This window comes from Thamnophis elegans, chromosome 3, assembly GCF_009769535.1.
Source record: "Thamnophis elegans isolate rThaEle1 chromosome 3, rThaEle1.pri, whole genome shotgun sequence".
Taxonomy (NCBI): domain Eukaryota; kingdom Metazoa; phylum Chordata; class Lepidosauria; order Squamata; family Colubridae; genus Thamnophis; species Thamnophis elegans.
Window position 1 is genome coordinate 96,627,192 of NC_045543.1, and position 24,314 is coordinate 96,651,505.

At 33.8% G+C, this 24,314-nt stretch overlaps 1 protein-coding gene across 5 annotated transcripts in view; it reads left to right on the plus strand.

The window, feature by feature from the left end:
* Positions 1–24,314, plus strand: part of SEMA6A (semaphorin 6A) — a 182,278-nt gene that overhangs the window by 127,055 nt on the left and 30,909 nt on the right. For 3 of the 5 annotated variants that reach the window (XM_032213594.1, XM_032213597.1, XM_032213595.1), the window contains exons 9-17: positions 86–174; positions 1,064–1,281; positions 5,313–5,444; positions 7,154–7,309; positions 8,924–9,100; positions 9,947–10,087; positions 10,215–10,295; positions 12,825–12,883; positions 18,873–18,893. In XM_032213594.1, the coding sequence (XP_032069485.1) occupies positions 86–174; positions 1,064–1,281; positions 5,313–5,444; positions 7,154–7,309; positions 8,924–9,100; positions 9,947–10,087; positions 10,215–10,295; positions 12,825–12,883; positions 18,873–18,893 (1,074 nt within the window). The remainder of the gene's footprint in view (positions 1–85; positions 175–1,063; positions 1,282–5,312; positions 5,445–7,153; positions 7,310–8,923; positions 9,101–9,946; positions 10,088–10,214; positions 10,296–12,824; positions 12,884–18,872; positions 18,894–24,314) is intronic. The other 2 variants (XM_032213596.1, XM_032213598.1) reach the window with 1 other exon arrangement.

The following is a 24,314-nucleotide window of genomic DNA, read 5'->3' on the forward strand; positions in this document are numbered from 1 at the left end:
TGAAAAATATTCAACCCAGATTAGATTGATTTTACTGTTTGATGGAAGTGTTTATATTTATGAGCACATGTTTTCTTTCTTTCAGAACCATATTTTGTTCATGCAGTAGATTATGGTAACTATATCTACTTCTTCTTTCGAGAAATTGCAGTGGAATATCACAGTATGGGGAAGGTAAGGAGAATAACCTTGAAATGAGAGCTATAAATCACAATAACAAGGTCACTGTTGTGAGAAAGATTTTGCTGCTCATGCCAAATTTTGGTAGGAATGAGGCATGGTGTTATCTTGATATAAAAAACCTTCCTTATGATGACTTAGGGATAGTGAGAGTTCTACAAATCTGAAGAGCACAGATTAGGGAAAATCTATTATAAAATATAAAATCTTTTGGCTTGGAATTATGACAAAGTGTTTTTTTAATTAAACTAAAAACATGGCAAATTGATTTAATTCAAAGCTCCAAATAATTCACAGCAAGACTGACTTTAAAGCAAGGGAGCAGCTGCATTTGAAAGACCTTCCTATGAACAGCAGAAGTAAATGAGGAGAAATTTCAGTCTTGCCATGTAATAAAGCACAATGAAAGCCTTTACTGAAAAGACCTTTTAAGGAATATTTCCACAATAAAAGGCTTACAAGGTTAAAAAGGAGAAAGCATGAATAAAAGCTTGATGAGTCTTCCATATTTTTTTAAATAAAATATGCTGGGAATATGGGATGCCGGCTGCCAGTATGGGCTACATGGATTGCAAATACAGAATGTCCTTTTGTTTGTAGGAAGAGAAAGCTGAGTGGCCTGCATAGAAATGAGTTTTACATGGGCTGAGAATGAATCTCCTGAAGGATTTATGGCTGGATGTGAAATGTCAGAAGCTTATCTTTCATAGCACACAGTTCCAAAGCTGAATTTTGTTCTGTTTGTTATTTGTCACAGATTATAGGAAACTGGAGATCCAATTAAGCACTCAGTTCTGCCAATTCTGCTTTTTTTCAAGAGGAAAAGGCAGAATTCTAGTAAAAAATATATTACAGATTCTTTATTCCCCTTTCCGCATTGCAGGTAGTTTTCCCCAGAGTAGCTCGGGTTTGCAAGAATGACATGGGTGGATCCCAACGAGTCCTAGAAAAGCAATGGACTTCCTTCCTGAAGGCACGACTGAACTGTTCAGTACCTGGTGATTCGCATTTCTATTTCAACATACTGCAGGCAGTTACCGATGTTACCCAAGTTAATGGCCGGGACATTGTCTTAGCAACTTTTTCTACTCCTTATAACAGGTAATGGATTTAATAGAGGGTAACTGTTTTTAACCCACTTGGCAATATTGCTTTAAATACAGAAAATAGGCTATTAAATGCTAACTTGCATAAAATTTCAGTAAAAGCATCTTTAACTTGATATTGCAGTCAATAATTTTGTGACCGTTCAGCTTTTTTATGATTTGTCTGCTTACACTAATTAGAGAAGAATACACAAAATGGGAGTACATAAGACTTTTTTACTTCCCTCCCATTTTTCCTTGCAACCACTGGAAAAATCATCTATTATTACTAACTTGCTCCTTTTCTTCTTATTGTTGAGAATGAGTTTTCCTGCCTATTCTCCTAAAATTTACAAACAATCCAAAAAGCCAGGAAAAAGTATTGGCAATGCAGTTTTGGAGTGGGTTTTTGTTGTTGTTGTTTTTAATTAAAATATTTTGAAAGTACTTGTCAAAATCTTCCACTGTGTTGCTTACATGCATGTTTGTCTACTTGTCAACAGGGAATCTGTAGCTAAAACTCAGGATGCATAAATTTTGAACTCATTTATTCCCTGTTTCGTGTATTATCGTTTGCACACCATAAAAGGCAACTGATAACATCTGCTTCCAAATTTGAATTAATCACAAGCCATCTCACATGACATTCATATTCTAGGAACGTTGGTTTGCCAAGCTTTGATTAGAATAGATAAGAATCTCTTATTAATGCTTACTTGAAGTTATTCTCACTACTTAAAATTTAAACAAACAACACTTTTTCAAATTAAATTGTCATGGGAAGCCTTTAGTGTTGACCTACTACTGGATAAAACAGAAGACATTCATTCATATACTGGAGGATTGCACAACATTTTCCCTATGACACATGTTCAGTATGTGGAGCTTGTCAATGGCTGCATGGGGTCTTTTACAAGGGTATAAAGTGAAAAGTGTGTGTGTCCAGAAGAAAAACAACAAATTTTCTATCCTGTTTCCCTGAAAAAAAGACCTCCCTTGACAATAAGCCCAATTGGGCTTTTGAGCGCATATGCTAAAATAAGCCCTCCCCCAAAAATAAGCCCTCCCCGAAAGTATTGCAACACAGCAGCAGCTATGAGGTGACCACACTCGCCATTTTCTGTACCTCAAAAATAAGAAGACCTCCCCAAAAATAAGGCCAAGAAGAATCTGTCTTATTTTTCGGGGAAACACGGTAATAAAAAATACGATTCCATTTTTTCATGAGATTAGATCTATTCTACTACTCGGGCCTCTCTTTGTAAAATCATCTTTTAAATCACTACAGTTAATTTTAGCCTACTTCCTGAACATTGGCAGGAGCTGAAAAGAGGATGGGCAAATGTCACGAGAAGCCACAGTTTTCTTTGAGGATCTTATTCAAACTCTTTCAATCTTTCTGAACCTATTTCCACAATAACCATTTCTTCCAAAATGTAAACCATTTTATTCATCCTTTATAGGGTTTCCTGTTTGTTGCATTACCACATGAAGTATTGTGAGATGCTTATGGGCAAAACTGAACAATTATTGTATTACAATGAGTTGACTATGTACAATATCAGCAGGCTATTTTGGAGATGGCAGGCTTTTGGGAGCCACCCCCCCCCCAGCTTTCTTTCAACCTTTGAACAACTCAAGGAATTTAATCATGATATTGTTGGAAAAAAGATGGAGTTTTAAAAAGCAAAATAATGGCAAAAATCTGCAGCTGTCCTAATGTACATAGTTTTGTTCTTCATGAAAGAAATATATCAAAAATTGTAACATTAAAACCTAGTATTTCATTACCCGTTTCAAACAGCATCTTCATTACATTGGATCAATAATATATTACATTCATTATAGTTTGCTTCATAATTAATAATAGTGGCAAGATCATATATGTGGGCAATTATGCATTTTTCCCTTTCTTAAGTATGAAAGGGATTTTTGTGAACTTTCCTTGTGCAAATTGTATCTACATTTGGAATTCATGTATCATACACAAAAGGAGATGTACTAGTTTGTGGTGTGTAAGAATTAAACGGTGTGAGTCACTGAAGCTTCAGCTCTAACCATTTTGTAGTGTGTGTTAAGTATGTCTGGCACAACTCATTGCAAACATCCTCTGCTCAGGCACTATTAAAAACAAATGGAGTTTGTAGGCAGAACAATGCATTCCTACACAAGCTCTAGCAGATTGTACTCCTTGTGAATCACAGGGAAATAGAGCATGCCAAGGAAAATCATTCTCCTTCCTCATGGACATGAGTTTCCTTCCTTCTAATGGATATCCCTTTCTTGTACAATGCCCAGCACAACAGATGGCTTGAATGTGGCTGTGTCCTTTGCGTTCTATTATGTGGAACCAAAAAAAAAAAAAGAAACAGATGAAATAATAGGAGTAATTCTGATATCAGGTAATAAAAGTCATGAAAAGCATTCCCCTATACTTAAGTTTGTGTAAGCACTGGTTTCCCATCTTACATTTTTTTCATTTACAGAAATATACTAAAATATCTTATTCTTACAATCTGTGGAAAACTTTAACTAATTAAAGTAAATTTAGCACTGTCGTAAAACCTATTTCCTTCCCATGTGGTCTTTTATGCAAGAGATCTGAGGGGAAGGAAGTATACTCAAATATTACTGCATGTTTTGGTGTATTCATACACCATTGCATGTTGGCTACCTAAAGTCAGAGAATGACCTCAGTAAAGTTAATAATAAATCTCCTGTCATTTTGCATTGGGATGAAACATGGCAACATGGCATAATAGGACCTATTGATAATCAAATTAAAGCAGCTGCTTTGGGAATGTTTAAGGCATGAATTGAAAATACTATTCAGCCAAACACAAGGAATAGACATATTTTGTTTGGAAGGCAATCGTTGTTCAAAATTAGATGTATTTAGCCAAAAAAGGGCAGAAGGAAAAGAAGAAGGATTTAAAAGACTTGGTAGAATTGGTCTAACTTTCTTTAAACATTTCCTTGCTGCATCTTTAATCAATCTTCAGCTTTAATGTTCCTGCAGAATTAATTGAATTAGTAAAGAACTTGGCTTTCCACGTGGAACTGTTGTCACTATTACTGAAGTAGACTTCTTTCCACTATTACATTTGTAAACTTCTTGATTCTAGCATTTTCTCACATTTTATAAAGTACAAGTCATAATTATGTAGATGTTTGTATATTTGATCATATCATCTTTGTAAATAGAAATTATGTAACATATAGCCAGATAGTACTTATTATCTGATCAGAAGCATGTAGCTGAAGTCAGACACAAAAGTAATATAGCAGACTGAGTAAGCAATAAAAAACATCAATAAATAATTCATACATGAAAACCATCAACAAAAAAGCTATTCCAGAAGTGTTTGTATAAGACTGTAATTATATTTGATGATTACTATTATTGTGTTACATGCAAATAATCTAAATTTAAATTGGACTGGGAGTAAGATGAAACTGCATTTGCTTCTTTACAGTTGACTGAATTAAGCAAATCCCTGTTCATAGGAATTCAACCAGAAACATCCAGGAAAATGGAATGACACAACTTCAACAGCCAAATAGGTTGTAACTGAGCAATGTGCATCTCTGCAAAATATACCTGCTCCGACACATGAACGTTTTCTAGAATGCAACTAGATAACCACCAAGGGCTCAGACAGTATCACACTGAGCATGTGTTCAATTTTCAACATCAGTTTCCTCCACAAAGAGGTTATAACTTGATAATACAGTAATTTCTTAGTTCAAGTTACAGGAATATATCTCAACATCTTGGGGAGTCATCAGAATTATTACTGTACTATTACATTTTTTAAATGTTTTGAAGATGAAAACATAGAAATTGGCTGTCCACTGAATATTTCAATATAAATGTCTTCATAAGGCAACCTTTTACTGTCAATGCCAAAAGGTTGCAAGATTCAGAAATGAATGACCTATGACAGGAAGGCTTCTGTGCTGTATGTTTCTCAGACCAAAAAGAAAGAAAGAGAAAAATGCATAATTTCAGAATGAGTAACTATTTCTGGAAATGTCACATTGCAGCATCCCTGGCTCTGCTGTCTGCGCTTATGATATTCTCGACATTGCCAGTGTCTTTACTGGAAGATTCAAAGAACAAAAGTCTCCAGATTCAATATGGACACCAGTTCCTGATGAAAGAGTGCCGAAACCCAGGTATATATCTTTGTTACATACACAGTAATCCCCGGGCTGGAAGCCCTTGGATTTTCATTTCATGGGAAACTTAATATATAGTGTAAATGCAAGAGTTGAGGCAAATGCAGAAGTAACCAGCGTGATTCATTCAAAGGCAAAATCTAAGACTTCTCATCCTTGATAAAGGATTTGGTGAAACAAATGAGAAGCAAGCAACCAATCTGTATAATTCATTTTTAGAAAAGGAAAACTCAATGCTTTCCTAGCAAAAATATCAACATAAAAATTTGGCATACAATGACAATATCTCAGTGTAGATAATTCTCAGTTATCTACTGAGAATTAATAGGCAGAAACAATAGGTTAATTGTGCCAGCAAGAGAAAGAATTGTCTGCAAATAATGATACCTTTATTGTCAACTACGATAAGATTGATTCTTTTTTAATTCTAATTTTTAATCATATATGTGTGTGTATACACACTCATACATACATACATACACACATATAATTGATATAATTTTCATTATTTAAAAAATGAAACCAAGCAACAGTACAATACAAATGGAAATGAATGTATTGATTTATTGCTTTTGATCTTGACCTACAAAGAAGAATTGCTCATTTCTGTTTCACCTTCTTTCTTTTTATTTTATTTTTTAATTTTTTTTAGTCACTTTGTTTTGCCCTTTACTTATTCTAATGACAACCTCTGCAGTTTTCTCATGTACACATTGTTTGTGTAATGGTAGAGACCTTTAATAATCCAATATTGTAATCTTTGTAAATTATGACTGCATATATCACACTTATAATTTATAAAGAATATAGACATTTTTTATATTTAATTCAAATGTACTTGTAGTTATTAAGCTTGATATTGATTTGCAGGAGTTTCCCCACCCCTTCAGTTCAAAGTCTGGACAATCAGCATTACCGCAAACAAGAAAAAAAACAACAGAAAAAGGAACCAAGCGTAGGGCATAGTCAGCAAAAGAAAAGAGTATATAACTATTTTGGCCCAATTGCCATAAAATATGGGGAGATTCCAGGAATAAACTGAGCATATTTGTACTGTAATCCAAGATAGATGATACTGTGTCTTGTTATTAAAAGGTCCTACATAATAATGCTTTAATGGCTCAAGTTTTCATGCTGTTAAAAATAAAATATTCTTGGAAGCATAGAAGAGGATACTTGCTCTTTGCTGCTGACTACATTTCCCCTCCAAGCTGTTTATTTAAAATAGCTTGATATTATACTTTAAGAGGAAAAATGTAAAAATTTTCTTCTGCAGTCAACATAGTTATCTTAATTCTAAGAGACTTGATTTTGAAATATGCCTTAAAAATAAATAGAACATGGCCAGACTGTTTGTTTGTTGGCATACTGTGTGGGTGGATGAACTGTGAAGACATCTTTACAAAATGTAAACTTACAAACAATATTCTGTTAAATATGTTTATATTTACCAATAGTCCTAAATTTAGTATTCACGGAAGTGACTGCTGAATGCTGAGTAGGATCATGGAAACACTAGAGAGTATAGACCAAAGACAAAATACAAGATAGCTTCAGTTGGAAGCCTTATGTATTGTTGGGTTTCTTCTACAAAGCCTCTGGCATATTCTCAGCTAATAACAGATGCATATGAAAACAGCTTGTCCAGAATATTTGCATTAAGAAGCAACATAATCATATTTCCTTCCAACCTGTTTTTGATTTAGGCCAGGTTCCTGTGCAGGTTCCAGTTCACTTGAAAAATACACATCCTCCAATGAATTTCCAGATGACACACTAAATTTCATCAAAACACATTCTCTCATGGATGAAGCAGTACCATCAGTTGTGAACAAGCCATGGTTTCTACGCACTATGGTTAGGTAAATAGCTTTTCTTCCTATTTCTTTCACTAGGTATTTTCTTCTACCCTCAAATTTGAGATTCCACTCTAATTTACAACTCACACATATCTGTCCTGGTTCTCAATAACTTAGGATTTTAACTGATCATTGAATTAAGCAAAAATGAGAATTAAAGATAATTAAGCAAACAGGACAGTCCCGGGCCTCTAAAACCAGCACTGGAAATAACATTACTTAAAATATTGTTGTAAAGTAATCTGAAGTCAGGGTATTATAAGAAAGGAAGTAAGTATACAGAATGATAAAATTATTTAAAAGCCTTTGAGGAGATTTAATAGAGTCTCTCTAAAATGAACTGACTATATTTTGAAATCTAATTCTGAAATAGACAGACTATTAAAGTAGTCAATTATAACATGTTTTAAGTTTTTATGAGCAAGAATAGGCATGAGGTAATTGTCATAGTACTGTTCGATAAATTGTAGTGACTAGAAAAATGTTACTAATTTTTACCAGGTTTCCCTCAAACCATATTTCAAAGGAAATACTAACTTCCGTATTTATATTTGAGTCATAATTTTAAATAGCAGTAGACTTATATACCGCTTCATAGGGCTTTCAGCCCTCTCTAAGCGGTTTACAGAGAGTCAGCATATTGCCCCCAACAATCTGGGTCCTCATTTTACCCACCTCGGAAGGATGGAAGGCTGAGTCAACCCTGAGCCGGTGGGATTTGAACCGCTGAACTGCTGATCTAGCAGTAGCCTGCAGTGCTGCATTTAACCACTGCGCCACCTCGGCTCTTTGACTCCAATAGAAAATTCTGAATAAAATAATTGGGTAGCTGAAGGAAACATTGGTTGGTTATAAAATTTCTGTAGGATATTTTCAGGATGTATTGAGGTCTGTCAGGATATGTTAAGGAAAATTCAATATTTATACACATGTTCAGAGAGTAATATTGACATCCAAATACTCACGTGTCAGCAAAAGAAAAGAAATAATATTTTTCTCCTTCAAGATTATATAAACCAACAGCCTTCAGACTCTGTAAATTTGAGTGTCTTGAAAATATATCAGCTGATATGTAAACTTCATTTTACACCTTGCTGTATTCACACACATTCACAAGTATGGAAGTGCTTACTTATTTTAAGATATGTCTGGGTGGGGAAAGCGTTTATGCATTTGGAAGAAACTGGTTTTTTGATTAAGAATCCAACAACAGTAAAATATGTTGATTATTTTTATTTTCACATTGCAAAGCACAAGCTTTGCACATATGCATGCCCTACATTCTGTATTACCACAGCTGTGCAGTATTTTGATTCAAACCAGACAAAGGTATTGCACATTGCTCCTTCAGTAAACTGCTGATAGAATGAAAGTGCCTGATCCAAAACAACTTTGTCAGAGAGAAAGTTATAATCTGTCAATTGTTCAGATGTGTTTGAAAGCACTGAATAAATACATAAATCAATCTTGTGGTAGCTTCATCATGACCCGGGCTAAACCTGGTTTTATGCTGGAGAAAAAAATTCTATCTATGAAAGTGCAGAATTGTGCTTATATCTGAATAGATTTTAAAAAGAAACTATTGTGGTGATTAACACTATAATGCTGTCATTCCAGATACCGCTTGACGAAAATTGCTGTAGATAATGCTGCTGGCCCTAATCAAAACCATACTGTGATTTTCCTTGGATCAGAAAAAGGAATTATTTTGAAGTTCTTGGTCAGGACAGGGAACAGTGGTTTTCTAAATGACAGCCTTTTCCTGGAGGAGATGAGCATTTATAACTCTGAAAAGTGTGTATCAATGGTTCTTTCTTTTATTACATTATTTAGCAACAAGTTAGTTCTGAATTCCTATCTATTGTTTTTTTTCTGATGGGAGAGAATTCCTAGGGAATTTTTATTTTATTTTTAAATATAGTATTCTCTTTTATATTGCTATAGATTTATGAAAAAAATACTTCCCAAAACTTCCCATTAAATAATTATACTACAGACAAGATTATATACAGATATGTAGATAAAATGCAAATAGTACAATGTAAGGCATTCAAAGAGACTCTTTCACATCCCTGGGAAAATTATTTGGGATTTTGTTTGAACTTCACTCCAGTTGCAACTGTGCATCAATATTATCTTTCAACAATCACTTCCTTTCTCCATATATTTTTGCTCCTTGTTTACTGGATGCCAAAATGGTTCATTGAGGCTTACTGTTCATGTGGAAAAATTAAAAGCAATACTATCCCCTTTCTCCATTTATGGGAGCTATGAGTTAGTATATTTTGCAAAATATGGTTCAATCATTTGATGATTCTAGAGCAAAAGGTGAGGAATAGATTTCCCCCACCCCACCCATTCTCCAACGCCTTCTTCCATTGGTTGTCTCAGACCATACCAGAAAGGAAACAAATCATACCTGTGGCTCTCCAGCAACTTACATTATATCCCATCTCTTTGCCACACTCCATCAAATCAAAATTCCGTTCATATAGTAAAGGATTTAAATTAGGTTATCCAAATATATTAGTCTAAATGAAATATGTATATGATTCTGATTTTATTCTATTTTATATTTTTTTATAATCAAAGTTTTCAAGACTAATGGAAATGACTATGCGATCCATTCATCCAAATTAGGTGCAGCTATGATGGGGTGGAGGACAAGAGAATTATGGGTATGCAACTGGACAAGCAAAGCCGTGCCCTCTATGTAGCATTTTCAAACTGTTTGATAAGAGTGCCTCTGGGAAGATGTGAGCGTCATGGCAAATGCAAAAAGTACGTATTCCGCAGTATCACTTCTACAGTATCCTCTACAGTAAATACGCTGACATCTTGATACTGACACAGAAGTAATAATAACAAAGGATTTACGGAATGATTTGTACATGTTTCCTCTATTAAGGGCCTGCATAGCTTCTAGGGACCCATACTGTGGATGGATGAAAGAAAGTGGAGCATGCATGCAGCTTCTACCTGGAGCAACGTAAGTTTGAGTTAGCCATGGGAGAATGTATTTATTTCAGTTATAATACTGGGCAATATTCTTTTGAACATTTGTTAGAAGCTTCACTGAAAACCTACATGCATGCTTCTTATTGTCCCTGCTTCCAGAGTGGTATTTCAGCGGACTTCTTTCTGATTAAGGATGAAGATACATAAATATTAGACCTGTGCAATGCTTTGGATTCAATAAGTTCTTCTTCCTTTAATCAATACAAAAAACAAGCCACATTCTAAATTGAGATAAGAATTGTAAAGGTCCTATTATTGTACATCTTCATCATTACAACATTGTTATAAAGAAACTAACACTGTGCTAGCCCAACACAGGATAAACCTAGGTCTGACGGTGCTTGTTTTTTTCATCTAGCGCAAAAGATCCTCTCGAGACACATCAGATTGTTCTCATTTTTTCCAGTTCAAGACTAATACTGACCTGCTAGTCTTGAACATTTTCTGTCTTCTCTTTTGGAGCATGACTCTTGGATGCCCTTCGATTTTAGAAAATAAGTGCTGCTGTGTTCAAGTTTGCCAAGTAATTATAACAGCATAAAGTCTAACCTTAACCCTAACTCTGCCATGCTTGTTATTTGTATGCTGTTTGAAGAGGTTTATATGGGGAGCAATAAAAAACATTACTGGCGTTATTCATGATGGGTAAATTGTTTTCCCAGTAATTTATCTGCCCCAAATTTTATCAGTTGTCTTCAAAGATCACTTCAGAGTGTCCTGCAATAGTTCAATTGATTGGTGACTCCAAACCATAGTACATATGGAGTTGCAATAGGTGCATCAACTAAAGCATGGTAAATGACTCCCTGGCCACAGCTTCTATCTGTTGCTTGAGAAGGATTGAAAGTCCATCGGGACTCTTAAGTTACAATCCATGTCTCTTTTGAGGGGGAGAGCATAAACCCTCTAAGAGAAACTGCTAGAGTCAATGTTATCAAATCAACCAGATGTTTACTGACAGCAGCTCCATGTTGTTAGGATTTAAATTTGAGTTTGTTTTGCCCCATCCAGATTCTGGTAGCCTATCAAATATCATCTGCAAATAGCAGTTGAGAAGTATCTGGATGGTTTCTTACTTATTTTGGATATAAAAAGACAGCTGTATATCTTTTTTTATATAAGTTTTTTTTATTTTTAAAACAGACAAGGACAAACAATACATAAAACATAAAACCGTCATCAATTACATATACATATAGCATGCCGTTTGGTTACAAATCATTTGTGCATCATTGCTTTCAATTATATATAAAGTCACAGATTGTCCATCAGGTATACATAGGTACATTATTGTCATTGTAAATCATATATTCAATTACAATTGTTATTCCTTCATTTTAAATTAATGTTCTAAAGATTAGATTCATGTATATACCAACATTCCATTGCATCATTATTAATCTATTTAGTAATAATATGTCTTTATAGTATCACCTATCTCATTCTATTGTTCTTACAATATGAAAGAATACTTATGCATCACCATTTTCAATTGTATATAAAATCGCAGATTATCCATCAAGAATACATAGATACGTTGTTATCATTATACATCATATGTTCAACTACAGTTGTTATTCCTTTATTTTAAATAAAGTATTCTAAATATTCGATTCATATATATACCAATATTTCATTACATCATTGTACATCTATTTAATAATAATATGGCTTTATTATATCACCTATCTCATTCTATTATTTTTACAATATTAAAAACTTCTCCAAAATTTTTCATTTCCATGTTTTTTTTTATCTAACCATTGATAGAACAAGTCCCATACCTTATTAAATTGTTCATCTTCTTGCTCTCTAATTTCAAATGTCAATTTACTCATTTCTGCACATTCCATTATTTTTTGAATAACTTCCTTCTGCGTTGGTATTTTCTCGTTCTTCCAATTTTTTGCAAATACAATTCTAGCTGCCATTAAAACATTTACAATCAAATATTTCAAATCTTTATTGTATGTTTCTGGTATGATTCCCAATAAAAAAATCTCTGGTTTAAAGTCTATGTGACAGCTGTATATCTTAATATTCATCTACCCCTATATCTATATCTCTTCCCAAACACCAACACATGCATTCTATTTTAAAAATAGCTTCAATAACTCTCCCTCAGTCTGAAGACTCTTGTATCTCTGCTCATCTTTGAGTTTGGAAAAGCTTGAGACATATTGTGAATGAGTTGCATGGAAAAGTATTACTAATGAATATTTCATCCTCCTTTCCTTCATATGTGTGAGCATAGTCAAGGTGGCAGGGGAAAGCTTTTAATGCAGTTTTTTTCTTTAATGTATTTTTAAAGAAAAATATTCATATAGACATGTTCTCCTAAAGGAATAACTGAAAAGTCAAGCAAAATGAATTATTTTGAGCTTGCGTTGTGCAACTATTAAAAATATAAATGTCTCTTTTATTTGTTTTATCTGTATGAATTCTGTGTGGTAGGACACATGTGTATTTATGCTACTCTCTGCTTCTTTATGTTGTTTAGATTGGCCTTTGAGCAGGACATAGAGCATGGCAATACTGATGGCTTGGGTGACTGCCAAAGTAAGCAAAAGCATTTTACTCATTTATTTTAATTTTACATGAGAGAAACTGTATAAATGTCTCAGTGCTGTTAATTCCGAATCAGCAATGGCAGAAATAAGAAAAAAAATCATAGAAATAATGGAAACTGTGTAAGGCAATTGACTTTGTTTTAAAAAGAAAACATTTTAAGGAAATGTGGTTTACAAAAATGCCATATGTTCAAAGAGCAATAATTTTGGAATTAAAATCTAGCTCTGAAGAAAAATTAGAGATTTCCCTTAAGATGTGTGTCAAACATGAATTAATGGTGGTGATTGCTTTTGAAGTGTGAATAAGAGAGTTGTGAAGCCATCAGGAAGGAAAGCACATATTTAACAAAACAGACCCAGTTCTTTCATCTTTATGTGTTATGTATGAGTAAAATCAGAATCCCTGACTTTCGTATTGTGATGCAGAAGACAGTAAGCTCTTTCAAAACGTGATTGAGATACACCTCAATACTATTTAATTTGAACTATAATTACCTTTCTGGCAACAGTAATACAATCACAAAATTCAGATTTAGCTTAAACAGTGGAACAGTAATATAGACATTCATGATGACCCTGGATTTCATCTACTGACCTTCAGATTTTGATGATGAGGATGATTACAACAACAACGATGACAATCAAATATATAAAAATCTTTATGTTCTTATCTGGAGTCTCATGATATTTTTGCCACTTTTAAAAATTATTTGGGAAGGTTTTTTTTGACATTATGTAAAATGATGTGTAAAAACTTGCAGTGCAAAAGTTTTCTGTCTTAAGTCAAAGGCTTCACCAGACACACTTATTGCACTTATTGGAGCCTAAGAAAATGGGAGGAGATTCTGGCATTTGCTGTTGATCCCGTATTACTGTTTTTACCACTGTTGTTGTTCTAATTATTATCATGATCATATTAAATGATTGTCACCATCAAAAATCAAAGGACATATATGTCATTCAATTTTGATACATCAAAAGGAGAAAACTAATATAAAAATAATAATTTTTATTTCCATTTTTATATTCTTTATTCATTAAACATGAAACTCAGTGAACATTCAAAAATGCATCACAAATACCATTGACTGATGCTAGTGGTTGATACGGGTTGCTGCCAGAGTCGTAGGTATCAACCAAGTAAGATGTACAATGTTCTGAGTAGCACAGTTTTTTGCAGTTCTGCTGGTGTTATTGCAGGAAGCTGCAATTTCTTGATGTATTTTATAAAATTCTTGGTCATGGTACCAAGTGCCCAGATTAAAATGGGTATCACTGTTACATGTTTCTTCTTCCTCCTCCTCCTCTTCTTATTCTTCTTCTTCCTCCTCCTCCTCCTCCTCCTCCTCCTCCTCCTCCTCCTTCTTCCTTCCTTCCTTCCTTCCTTCCTTCCTTCCTTCCTTCCTTCTTCTTCTTCTTCTTCTTCTTCATCATCATCATCATCATCATCATCATCATCATCATCATCAAAATGACCTTAAAATAGGAAATAGTTAAAGGGCTGGCACATTGTCCCTGGGTCTCTTAGACTCAATCTCTTTGGCTAAATACAATACATTTTCATGCAGAAGAACAGCTGGCTCTGATTGGAGCTACAAACTTCTGCAGAACAAAAAAAAACTTTAAATGTCTGAGGGGAGGAGGTTTCTTATGATCTTCTAAAATGTTCCTGCCAGAATTGTTCACTTCTAATCATTTTGGTTCAGCCTTGTGAAGGTGAAATAAACATGTATTCATAGTTAGATTCCAGCTACAGATGTTTAATGCAAATGTACATTTGTTTAATGTTACTTTAAACAAATAAGTGATTTATTTTGACTTGGATTATATTTGTACTTGGGAAATTTTAGTTTGCCCGTCTCTTTATGCTACAGTTTTACATTAGTTCTATTTATCTTATATTGTCATTTTAATATTTTGAGATTTCAATGCTTTTTCCGTCTTTGTGGTTACATTGATTTTTGCATTCACTGCAACAGAAAAATAGCATACCAGTTAGACTTGGTGAATGGGAAGAATGAGTTGGAGGATGAACCAAGATTTATTTTAAGTGAATAGGATTAAATATGACTAAAAAGAAATAGTAATCACATTAAATCTATTAAGTAAGTCTGCTTAAGATAACATTAATGGTCGAACAGTGATCTTCATCTGAAGGAATACATTTAGAGTACAAAGGATAGAAAACTGAGAATTGGGTTCCAAAATGAGTTCAATTTATGTGATTCGTTTCTCTTAAGAACATCTTTGAAACAGTTCAAAGTTCAATATTTAAAAATTTACAAAGCATTTTAAATGCAGCTCTTCTAAACAAGTTAGCAAACTTTACTAGAAGTGTTTCAGGTTTCAATTTTAAGGAAAATATACAGTACCAACCTCTACATAACCCAACGTTATTTGTTGCTTGTTTGGTTGCTTGCTTGCTTGCTTTTACCTTAAAATGAACAATTCAAGGTCGGAACACTTCCAGTCAGACTGGCAGAGTATCAGAATGCTTCTGATTAGATCCGAACAGCTGTCTTGAGTTGAAGTTTGAAATTTATACATCTTTAATACATGTATAGGTAGACATTATAGCAAGATTGGAACGTAATATTTGATGTTTTCCAGTGTACATGTCTGAGAAGGTCAGATGTCCTATTTACAAAAAATAAAATTAAACTATTGCAAAAACAGCACAACTGTAACTAATCATAAGCATTCTCTGAGAGTAATTAAATGCTTTAAAAAATCATACACTTCTCACCTTAGTATCTTCCATAGAAGGAGTTCAAGAAATCCCATCCAGAAATCCAAGTCACTATGCTCAATGTTATGCTAGTTATAAATTAGAATAGAATAGAATAGAATAGAATAGAATAGAATAACAGAGTTGGAAATGACCTTGGAAGTCTTCTAATCCAAACCCCTGCCTAGGCAGGAAACCCTGCACCACTTCAGACAAATAGTTATCCAACATATTCTTAAAAATTTGTTGTCATTCAAAGTTGTCGTTCAAACTATCTGGATAGTGCTACCAAAGTTAAAAAGTCTGTTGAGTGTTAAGAGTTAAATTGAGATTTGCAGTTGGCAGTTTCCCTTTCTGCCTTTTCACTATTCCTGTTTTACAGGATTCTAAATATGAATTTTTCCTTTATTCTGTTATCTTTAACCTAAAAGATCACAGTAACCTTGTTGCAGAATAAGAAAATGCAGATAACATAAACTGATTATAAAATATCCTTGAGATTTTTTTAAAAAGAGTAACATTCACAACTCATTAACGGCATTGTAGAAGGTAAACTCCTCCTTAAAATTGGCCTATTGGCATTAACCTCAAAAGAAACATTTAGAGGTATATATCCCAAGTCTTTTAAATTATAGCTTCTGTGGCAAGACTTCTTACAAATCACCCAATTCTTAATTCCTTTGACAGCAATAAAGGATAATTCCAGATATATTGTGATATCATTTTAAATATTTTTCTTCATAACATTAATTATTTTAATTAATTAAAATGGAAAGAAAGATATACAATCTGTGATTTTACAAAAAAAGTGATTCATTATATATTTGACATATATCTAGTCTGACCTAAAGAAGCATCCAATATATGAAGATTTTGAGAAATTTACATAGAGACCCAAACCTTTCATTTAAATCCTAAGCATATTAATCCACAAATTGACTAAATTGATTCTGAAATCCATGCGAGGTCTTTAAATATGGCTTGATTTCTGTAATGTCTTCAGGTTGCATCAAAAATATTAAAATAATAGCCACATCTATGCAAACCACGTTGCTTTTTTATTTACATCACAACACACATAAAAGGGTGGGTTTTAAATAGTACCATGGTTACAGCTGCCATCTTGATTTTCTCACTATCCTCACTGAGCATGCTTGGATTTGTTATCTTTAAATATATCTTCACTGCTTCATTTGTTCAAGTATTTCCCTATTCAAATAATCACACGGAGGTTCTGAAATTATTATACTGTATGAACTATAGTACATATTGTCAGGATTTATTTATGTTTCATAAAAGTCATTTGTATAGTATAGTATAAATCTTTATTACGGTCAAAGACCAGCAATACACATTACTTTTTACAATACATTAAAAAGTACTAATATTAAAATATAATTAAATTGATGTTAAAAGTGGATAATAACATCTATGTTCTCAAATTGTTTGGATCACTCCCTCTTTTACATGGGTAAAAAGCCAATAAGCATGGGAGTAAATACAATGGTCCAGAAACTGTTAGAGATATGTCCAAATAATTGGTACAAGATGACAATTATACTACTGTAACCAATTTTTTTCTTGTGGACATTGCAGCAACACAGAATTTTGCCACTGCATACGTGGTAGCCGTGTTTGTGTCCTGGAGGAGAAAGCCTACATAAAAATTGTCTGCCCTCCCTGGCAATCTCTCTAATAAGGGGAGAATATGTGCAGACCTACAAATTCTGTGTAGCTCACGGTGTATTACTCGTTGTATAATTTGATAAATAAAACTTAGTAGATAATGACTCATAGCCAATGTCACTTTTTACATATACCACTCATATTTTATATAGTATCTTATAAATTTGATTTTCAAGTGTGAGCCTATTTCTCTTCTCACCTATTCCAAGACAAGGAATCTGGAAGCTATTTAGCATTTTGCTAATGTTTTATGAATACTAAATAAGGTTCTTTACACTAGGATAATCCCATTTGATAGCTGTAATTGGACTGTTCTTGTATAAGGTACTCCTCAATTTAAGACCACAGTTGAGACCAGAATAAAGCAGTTTTAAGCAAAAACATTAAAACATTCTTTCCAAGGCCAGCATTAATATGAAATGTCATTAAGCAAGAGTGTAAATCAAGGACTATCCTAGTCTTTCTACCCTAAGTTTATCTAATACTTTAAAATGAAAACTGTTTAATTTATTTGGATTCAATGTTGCTTATAATGGAATTGGAAACAAAGATATTTTCATTACATGCCTCTCTTTCTCTGCATAGAAGTAGAAAGATGACTATAGCATATATTCTTCTTTTATTTTTTCCAATTTCTCCTTATTGGAACTCAGTTGCGTGTGTATTTCTACCTTGATTGGAGAGTGTATGTTCTTGGAACATCAGCACTTTGAAAGCTCACAAGACAAAATGAGTAGCTGAGAACAGAAATCTCTTTGCTAAGGCTGAAGGGATATCTCAGTTTTAGGCACTAGAGAATTACACTGTATGATTTACAGTAGTTAGGACTAATTATGAGATTCATGCATTTGTTTGGAAGGGCTAAATGGCCCACCCAATGTTACCAAGATGCCTTGTATAAGCATTCCTTTATATTTAGATGATCTACTACATCTCAGGTACTGTTTCTCATAAAATGAACTTTGATCATGCCAAGAGAATATTGTGGTTACCGCAATTGTGGCAAAATGAGTCAGAGCTATAATTTCAATATTTTAATATGAAATAAATAGTTTAACACAGAAATGTATAGTGTTAAGGGTGACAATCCTCAGTTCAGAATCCCATTGAAGCTAACCTTTTAATGATCTCCGTATAAAATAAGAAGATACATTATGGAAGAAAGTTTTTAGGTGTCTTCTGATCCAAGAAGAAGTGTATAACATATATAAGGCACTGATTCTAATCTTCCTAAAAAATTTATGTCTGAGATTAAGAAGTAGTACTGATTTCCCACTGCATGCAGTCAAATAAAAAGTACCCTGCTTACTTCAAGATCCTTATGCTTTTCTTTAAAAACAACCTCCCCTCCAGCTTTTTTTTAAGTGCAGTAAAAATATTACAAAATTTTATGAGAAACTCCATTCTGATAGGCTGATCTCAAGACTCAGTGTTGTCAAAGTATCAAACAGTAGCAAGGATGTATGTAAATTAGTATCTGTGAAAGAGAATGTAATGATATTAGAAATAATTCTTTCCCTTTCCCTCCTTTTCCTTCTCCTTCCTCTCCTTTTTCTTTTTTCAGATTCGTTCGTAGCACTGAATGGTAAGGAAATTCCCTAATAATTTTTGTATGAATACCTGTCTGTGCAGATCAGTTTCAAATGAATCATGTTGTCAGACTTGTCAAACATTTCCATATTTTAATTTTATTTTACTACTTATCTTGTTTTCATATTGTTTATTGTGTATTGTTGCCCCCCTAATGGTTGTAAGCCGCCCTGAGTCCCCTCAGGGAAAAGGGCGGCCTATAAATTTTAATAAAATACCTAAAAAAAAAAAATACCTTAATTGTTTTTAATATTGTGCAATTTTTTTCATAGACATTTCAGCTCCTTCCTCAGACCATGAAATGTCTTACACTACAGTGTATGGTCAGTTTATGGATTTTTCAAATAATCTTTGTTCAGTTCCTTGTCATAATATTAGTTTCGATCCTACAGATGATAGTGTCATTTCCATTTTGTGGCCTAGTTCACTAAACTGATACAAAATTCCATTAACTCCTGAATTATTAAAATTACTTAAGTCATTTCTCTATGGGAAATCTTCCACTGAACTTACTGTAAATTCAAGCCATGTAGTTTAGAAATTCAAATGTTTGAACCCAAAAAAATTTTGGGTAATTTTTAATAAAATCTCTAAGTGAGTGGAGCATTATCATTAAGAGCATTACAATTTATGGAACCAAATCAAAACATTTTGTGGATGTTGATCCACATTCTTTTGTATGGGATAGAAAAAGGGATTGGTCTATATGGGAGAAGTATTAAAATACATGACATATATTTATTTTATTGATTAATCAAATTACTAGAGCTGCTTATCTCAACCAAAGCATCTTGGAGTGGTGAATAAAAATCAATAAGAACAATCATAAAACCAAAAATATTTTAAAACTTTTATTAATAAATGTCATAAAAGTGAAAATACAAACCATAGGAGAGGGAGGGTAAAAATAGCCACCTCAACAATGAAGCCATCTTCGCAGGTCCCCAACCACATGAAATCCTCAGGTCTGACAATACAGCCAAGACTGTAATTTTGAGGAATTTTGATATAATTATTCCTCAGTACTGATTGGTAAGGGTACTATTATGAACATATTTTTCTACATTGTATGCACAAATAAACAGCAGTATTATGAGAATGCTGAATGTTGAAAAGAAAAACAATTTGAGTTTATGAGACTGGTATAGTTTGGATAAATAGCAGTTCAGCTATACAAGTTTTTTTAAAACTGCTTGTACCCAAAAGGTTTATCATGTTCTTATAAATCTTGTAATCAATATAAAAATAAGGTAGCACCAGCTTGGTGTAATAGTTATGGCACTAGGCTGGAAACCAGGAGACTGAATTTTAGTCCTGCCTTAGGCCAGCTGGGTGACCTTGAGCTTTTCTTTCTTCTTGGGCCTTGGACCTTTCTTTCAGCCCGGGAAGAAAGCAATGGCAAACCACTTCCAAAAATGTTGACAACAAAATTGCAGGAACTAGTCCAGGTAGTTGCTAGGAGTCAACACTGACTCAAAGTTACCAAAAAGTGGGGAGACATGCTACAACATCCAGGTTGGGAACACCTGGGTGACCCACAGACAAGCATCAAAGGTGATAGAACTAGGTGGATGGAACCAAATTAAGTTTCATGTAACTCAGTTAAAAGGAAGATTTGGAAAGCATAGACAACGCAACATGCAATTACACTACTTTTTTTTTAACAGAATTAATTAGCACTCCCAGCTTTGGAAGGGAACAATCTTTATAAAATCAGTATTCATCCAGGGTGTGTCTCCCTGATAAAGCAGATGTTTAAAACAAAAACATAGGAAATAAAGGGGGGAGTAAGGGTAATTATTGAGTAGACATTTACTTGCTCATCCTGGATTCTAATTAATATAGCCTTTTAATGTGCAACTTTTCCCTTAGAAATGTACTTCCTAGATAACGTATTATGCATAATAATTGAAATTTTAGTAAACATTATCAAAATATTTCTTCCCAAATAACAAATTCATATCACTTGGCATTGCTATCTGTGGTTTTATTAGCACAAAATTAATAATGTGCATCCAGTTCAATCTAGCATCTCCTTCTATACTGTGTAGGGTTTCTTAAACAGATTTCTGCTATTTAAAAAAAGAATTTGTCAATTTTTTTCCAAATTCTGAAACAAATACATAACAAGCAATTAATTTTAAGGAGAAGCAGGCAACAGAGCTATTCTCACATGGCATTGCAACTTCCCCAAGGCTAGCTGAATAAATAGGGTATCAAATAATTCTTAGCGGATGATTGCATAAAGGCAAAAATGTACAGTAAGTTTGTTTCCAAAACAAGATAGAAACACCTCAATCAAGAAAGACAATGTGGTTTTTAATTTTAGCCATTGAACTGTTGGCAGAAGATGAAATTTCAACCGCTGCTTTGATCACTTGCCAAAGTTAAAATGATTACAGTTGTACACATTTCAAAACCAATTTGGAAAAATTGTTTTGTCACTTAAAATCAGCACCTTTAATCAAAGCAGCTGGTTTTTTTACAGGTTTCAATATAAAAAAGCATGGATGCTTTAATGAGTTGAATTGATCCCAACCCTTAAAACAACTTTATCCCATCTCTTACAGCATTTGTTCAGAATTATTTTAAAGTAAAAATAAAATTATTTTTTATTTTTCAAGCTCCTTTCTTGTATAATAATAAAGCTAAATATCACAAGTGACAGTCATCCTATAGTGTAATTCTATAGCTGCAAGAAGTAAATATCACTACATTCAGTTAGCTTATTTCCCATTAGTTGGTATAACCCTTCATAAGATAAATCTGTTTATGATATCTAGCATGCAATTGTTTTATTTGTAAATACTTTTTTATTTCAACTAGGATGAGAGTAGAAAATTATTTAAATTACAAAGAAGTTATGTCTGTTTGAATAAACATACACATAGGTCATTTGGCCTATATCCTAGGGAACCAAATACAGTGGTATAGGGACATGCCATAGCATATTTCCAAATTCCAGGCAAATAGATGTTTTTGCTCACTGTAATCACTTTCCTGTTTATTTAGTCTCATTTTTGGCTGCTCCACTGGAATATCAAACCTCTGTAGGTTTTTTTTTATAAAACTCTGCTACAAGTTTTAAAAAAAACCCTGCACATTTGACCTTTTCTGCATAGTGATTTCCCACCTCCAAACTAACCACCAAGAAGCCAACTGCATGTGCATATGAACTGAAGGATACAACAGGTTTTCTTCCTGTAAGACTTTGTTCTTATCTTCATCAGTTTTAGTGAACCAAGCCTTCATAGTACATTTACATCCACCCTTCCTCTGCACTGATAATTTAACTTTCTGAGTTCCTTTAGTTGCTGTAGTCACTTAACAAAATAATACATTGGGCATCTTGCAACATATAACTAACTACTTTATGATAAATTTTCCAAATCCTTACCTTTCAGTGCTCTAACAAAATCTAATTTCTCTTTGGTATACTACTCTACTACTGAACTATATAAATTGTATTGTTGCTATACAATATATGATGCAAACCTCTAATCAGGCTGATGAAATGCCCATAAAGAGTGTATTTTTAAAAACTGACAGAACAGTCATGTTTCAAAAAAAATATTGATGCTCATTATGTCTGTGTGTGTGTGTGTGTGTGTGTGTGTGTGTGTGTGTGTGTGTGTTTTCGTAGATTTTCACGGGTACAGGTATGCAGGTCTTTGCGTACTCGGGTCTTTTTCTGGGTAAGATTGAGAGTATCTTGGTGACGTTTTGATGACGTCCCACTCTCCATCTTCAGGCTGGTGTTTTCAGCTTCATGCTTGTGTGAGCAAAGCATGATTGGAGCTGCCATCTTTCTATAAATATTGGTGAGGGGGGTGGAGTGCTGGCTTTGTTGCTTTAAGTGGAGTGGTTGGCTGTGTTGTAACATCTTGATTAGTTGATGGAGTTGATGTTTGCAGATTGGCTGTTTCGTAACATCCTGTGTGGCTGAGGTACTGGCTGTGTGCCTATTGTTCTTTTGTGTTGTAACAACCTGGGTAATGGGCTGTGTGATGACATCCTGAGCTCTATTGTAGTGATATCCTGAGTCCTGGGCTGCAACCTCCTGGGGGGTTGGCTGCATTGTAACATCCTGAATCTTTGCGTTGTAACCTCCTTACCCACTCTGACCCCACACACAAAGCAAACTGACACACATCATGAATACATGGCCAGACCGCAAACTTGGAGCCAAATCAAAGCTTGAGATGTTACACCACAGTCATCTGCTCAGGACATTACACCACAGAACTCAACACAACGCAAAGGCTCAGGATGTTGCAACGCAGCCAACCCCACTGAGGTTGCAGCACAGGACTCAGGATATCACTACAAGAACCCAAGAACTAAGACACAGAACCGAGACACAGAACAGGACAATGGCATCGCCCTCCTCCCTTACATCAAAGGCACCACAGATAAAATCAGCAAAATTCTCCACAAACACAATATCAAGACAGCCTTCAACACTGACCAAAAAATAAACAAAACCCCAAAGACAAAATCCAGCTAGAAAACCAAGGAGTATTCAAAATACCATGCAAAATCTGCCCTGCAATATACATAGGACAAACGAACAGGAAAATAAATGCACACATTGCAGAACACAAGAACGCAGGGAAAAAAAAAAAAAACTTCCTCCCTTTTCCAGCACCATAAAGCTACAGGACATGAAATTAATTTTGAAAGAAACAAATTAATCTCCAAAACTGAACACTTCAACAAGAGAATAAGCTATTGAAATAGAGAAACACCCCCACAAATGAATAAACGAGTTTTGGATTCAGTCCTTATGTTGATCAATAAATCTAGGTGATATAGAAACATATTGCATTTGCAGAAATAGATATGTTCATATTCTGAGTCCATTGCTTAAAATCAGAGGGTATATGTAAAATTGGAAAGATATCACTACGCTCATTAGAAACAAAATACTTCATGAAATGACAAATGACACATTTTAAAAATATTGTTCAGCATCACATAAAGGACCTTTGACTATAATTTGTACTCCCAAAGTTGTACTGATGTTTGCAGTATTTGAAACCAAAATAAGGTTGTTCTTGTGCAAGGCCTGATCATATGAGTTAAAGTACTTTCAAATTTATTATATATAAAATGAACATTTACAAAATCTAATGTCCATAGCTTTTCAAATATTCTTTGAGGGCCTCCAATAAATACGAAATATTTTCTGATAAATTACTTTCATTTTTAAATCATATGAAGTATATCTCATGTTTCTTCACACCTGCACACAAAACAGGATATTTCAATTCTTTATTTCGCAACTGAGATATATAACTAATATTAACTTTCATTTTACTTTTTTAATTATTTCTAAAATTAATTTGTTAGTTACCCTTCAAGCTTTCCTTGTCTTAAGCATCCTAAAACTGCAGATAGCTTGAATTCTTTTAAA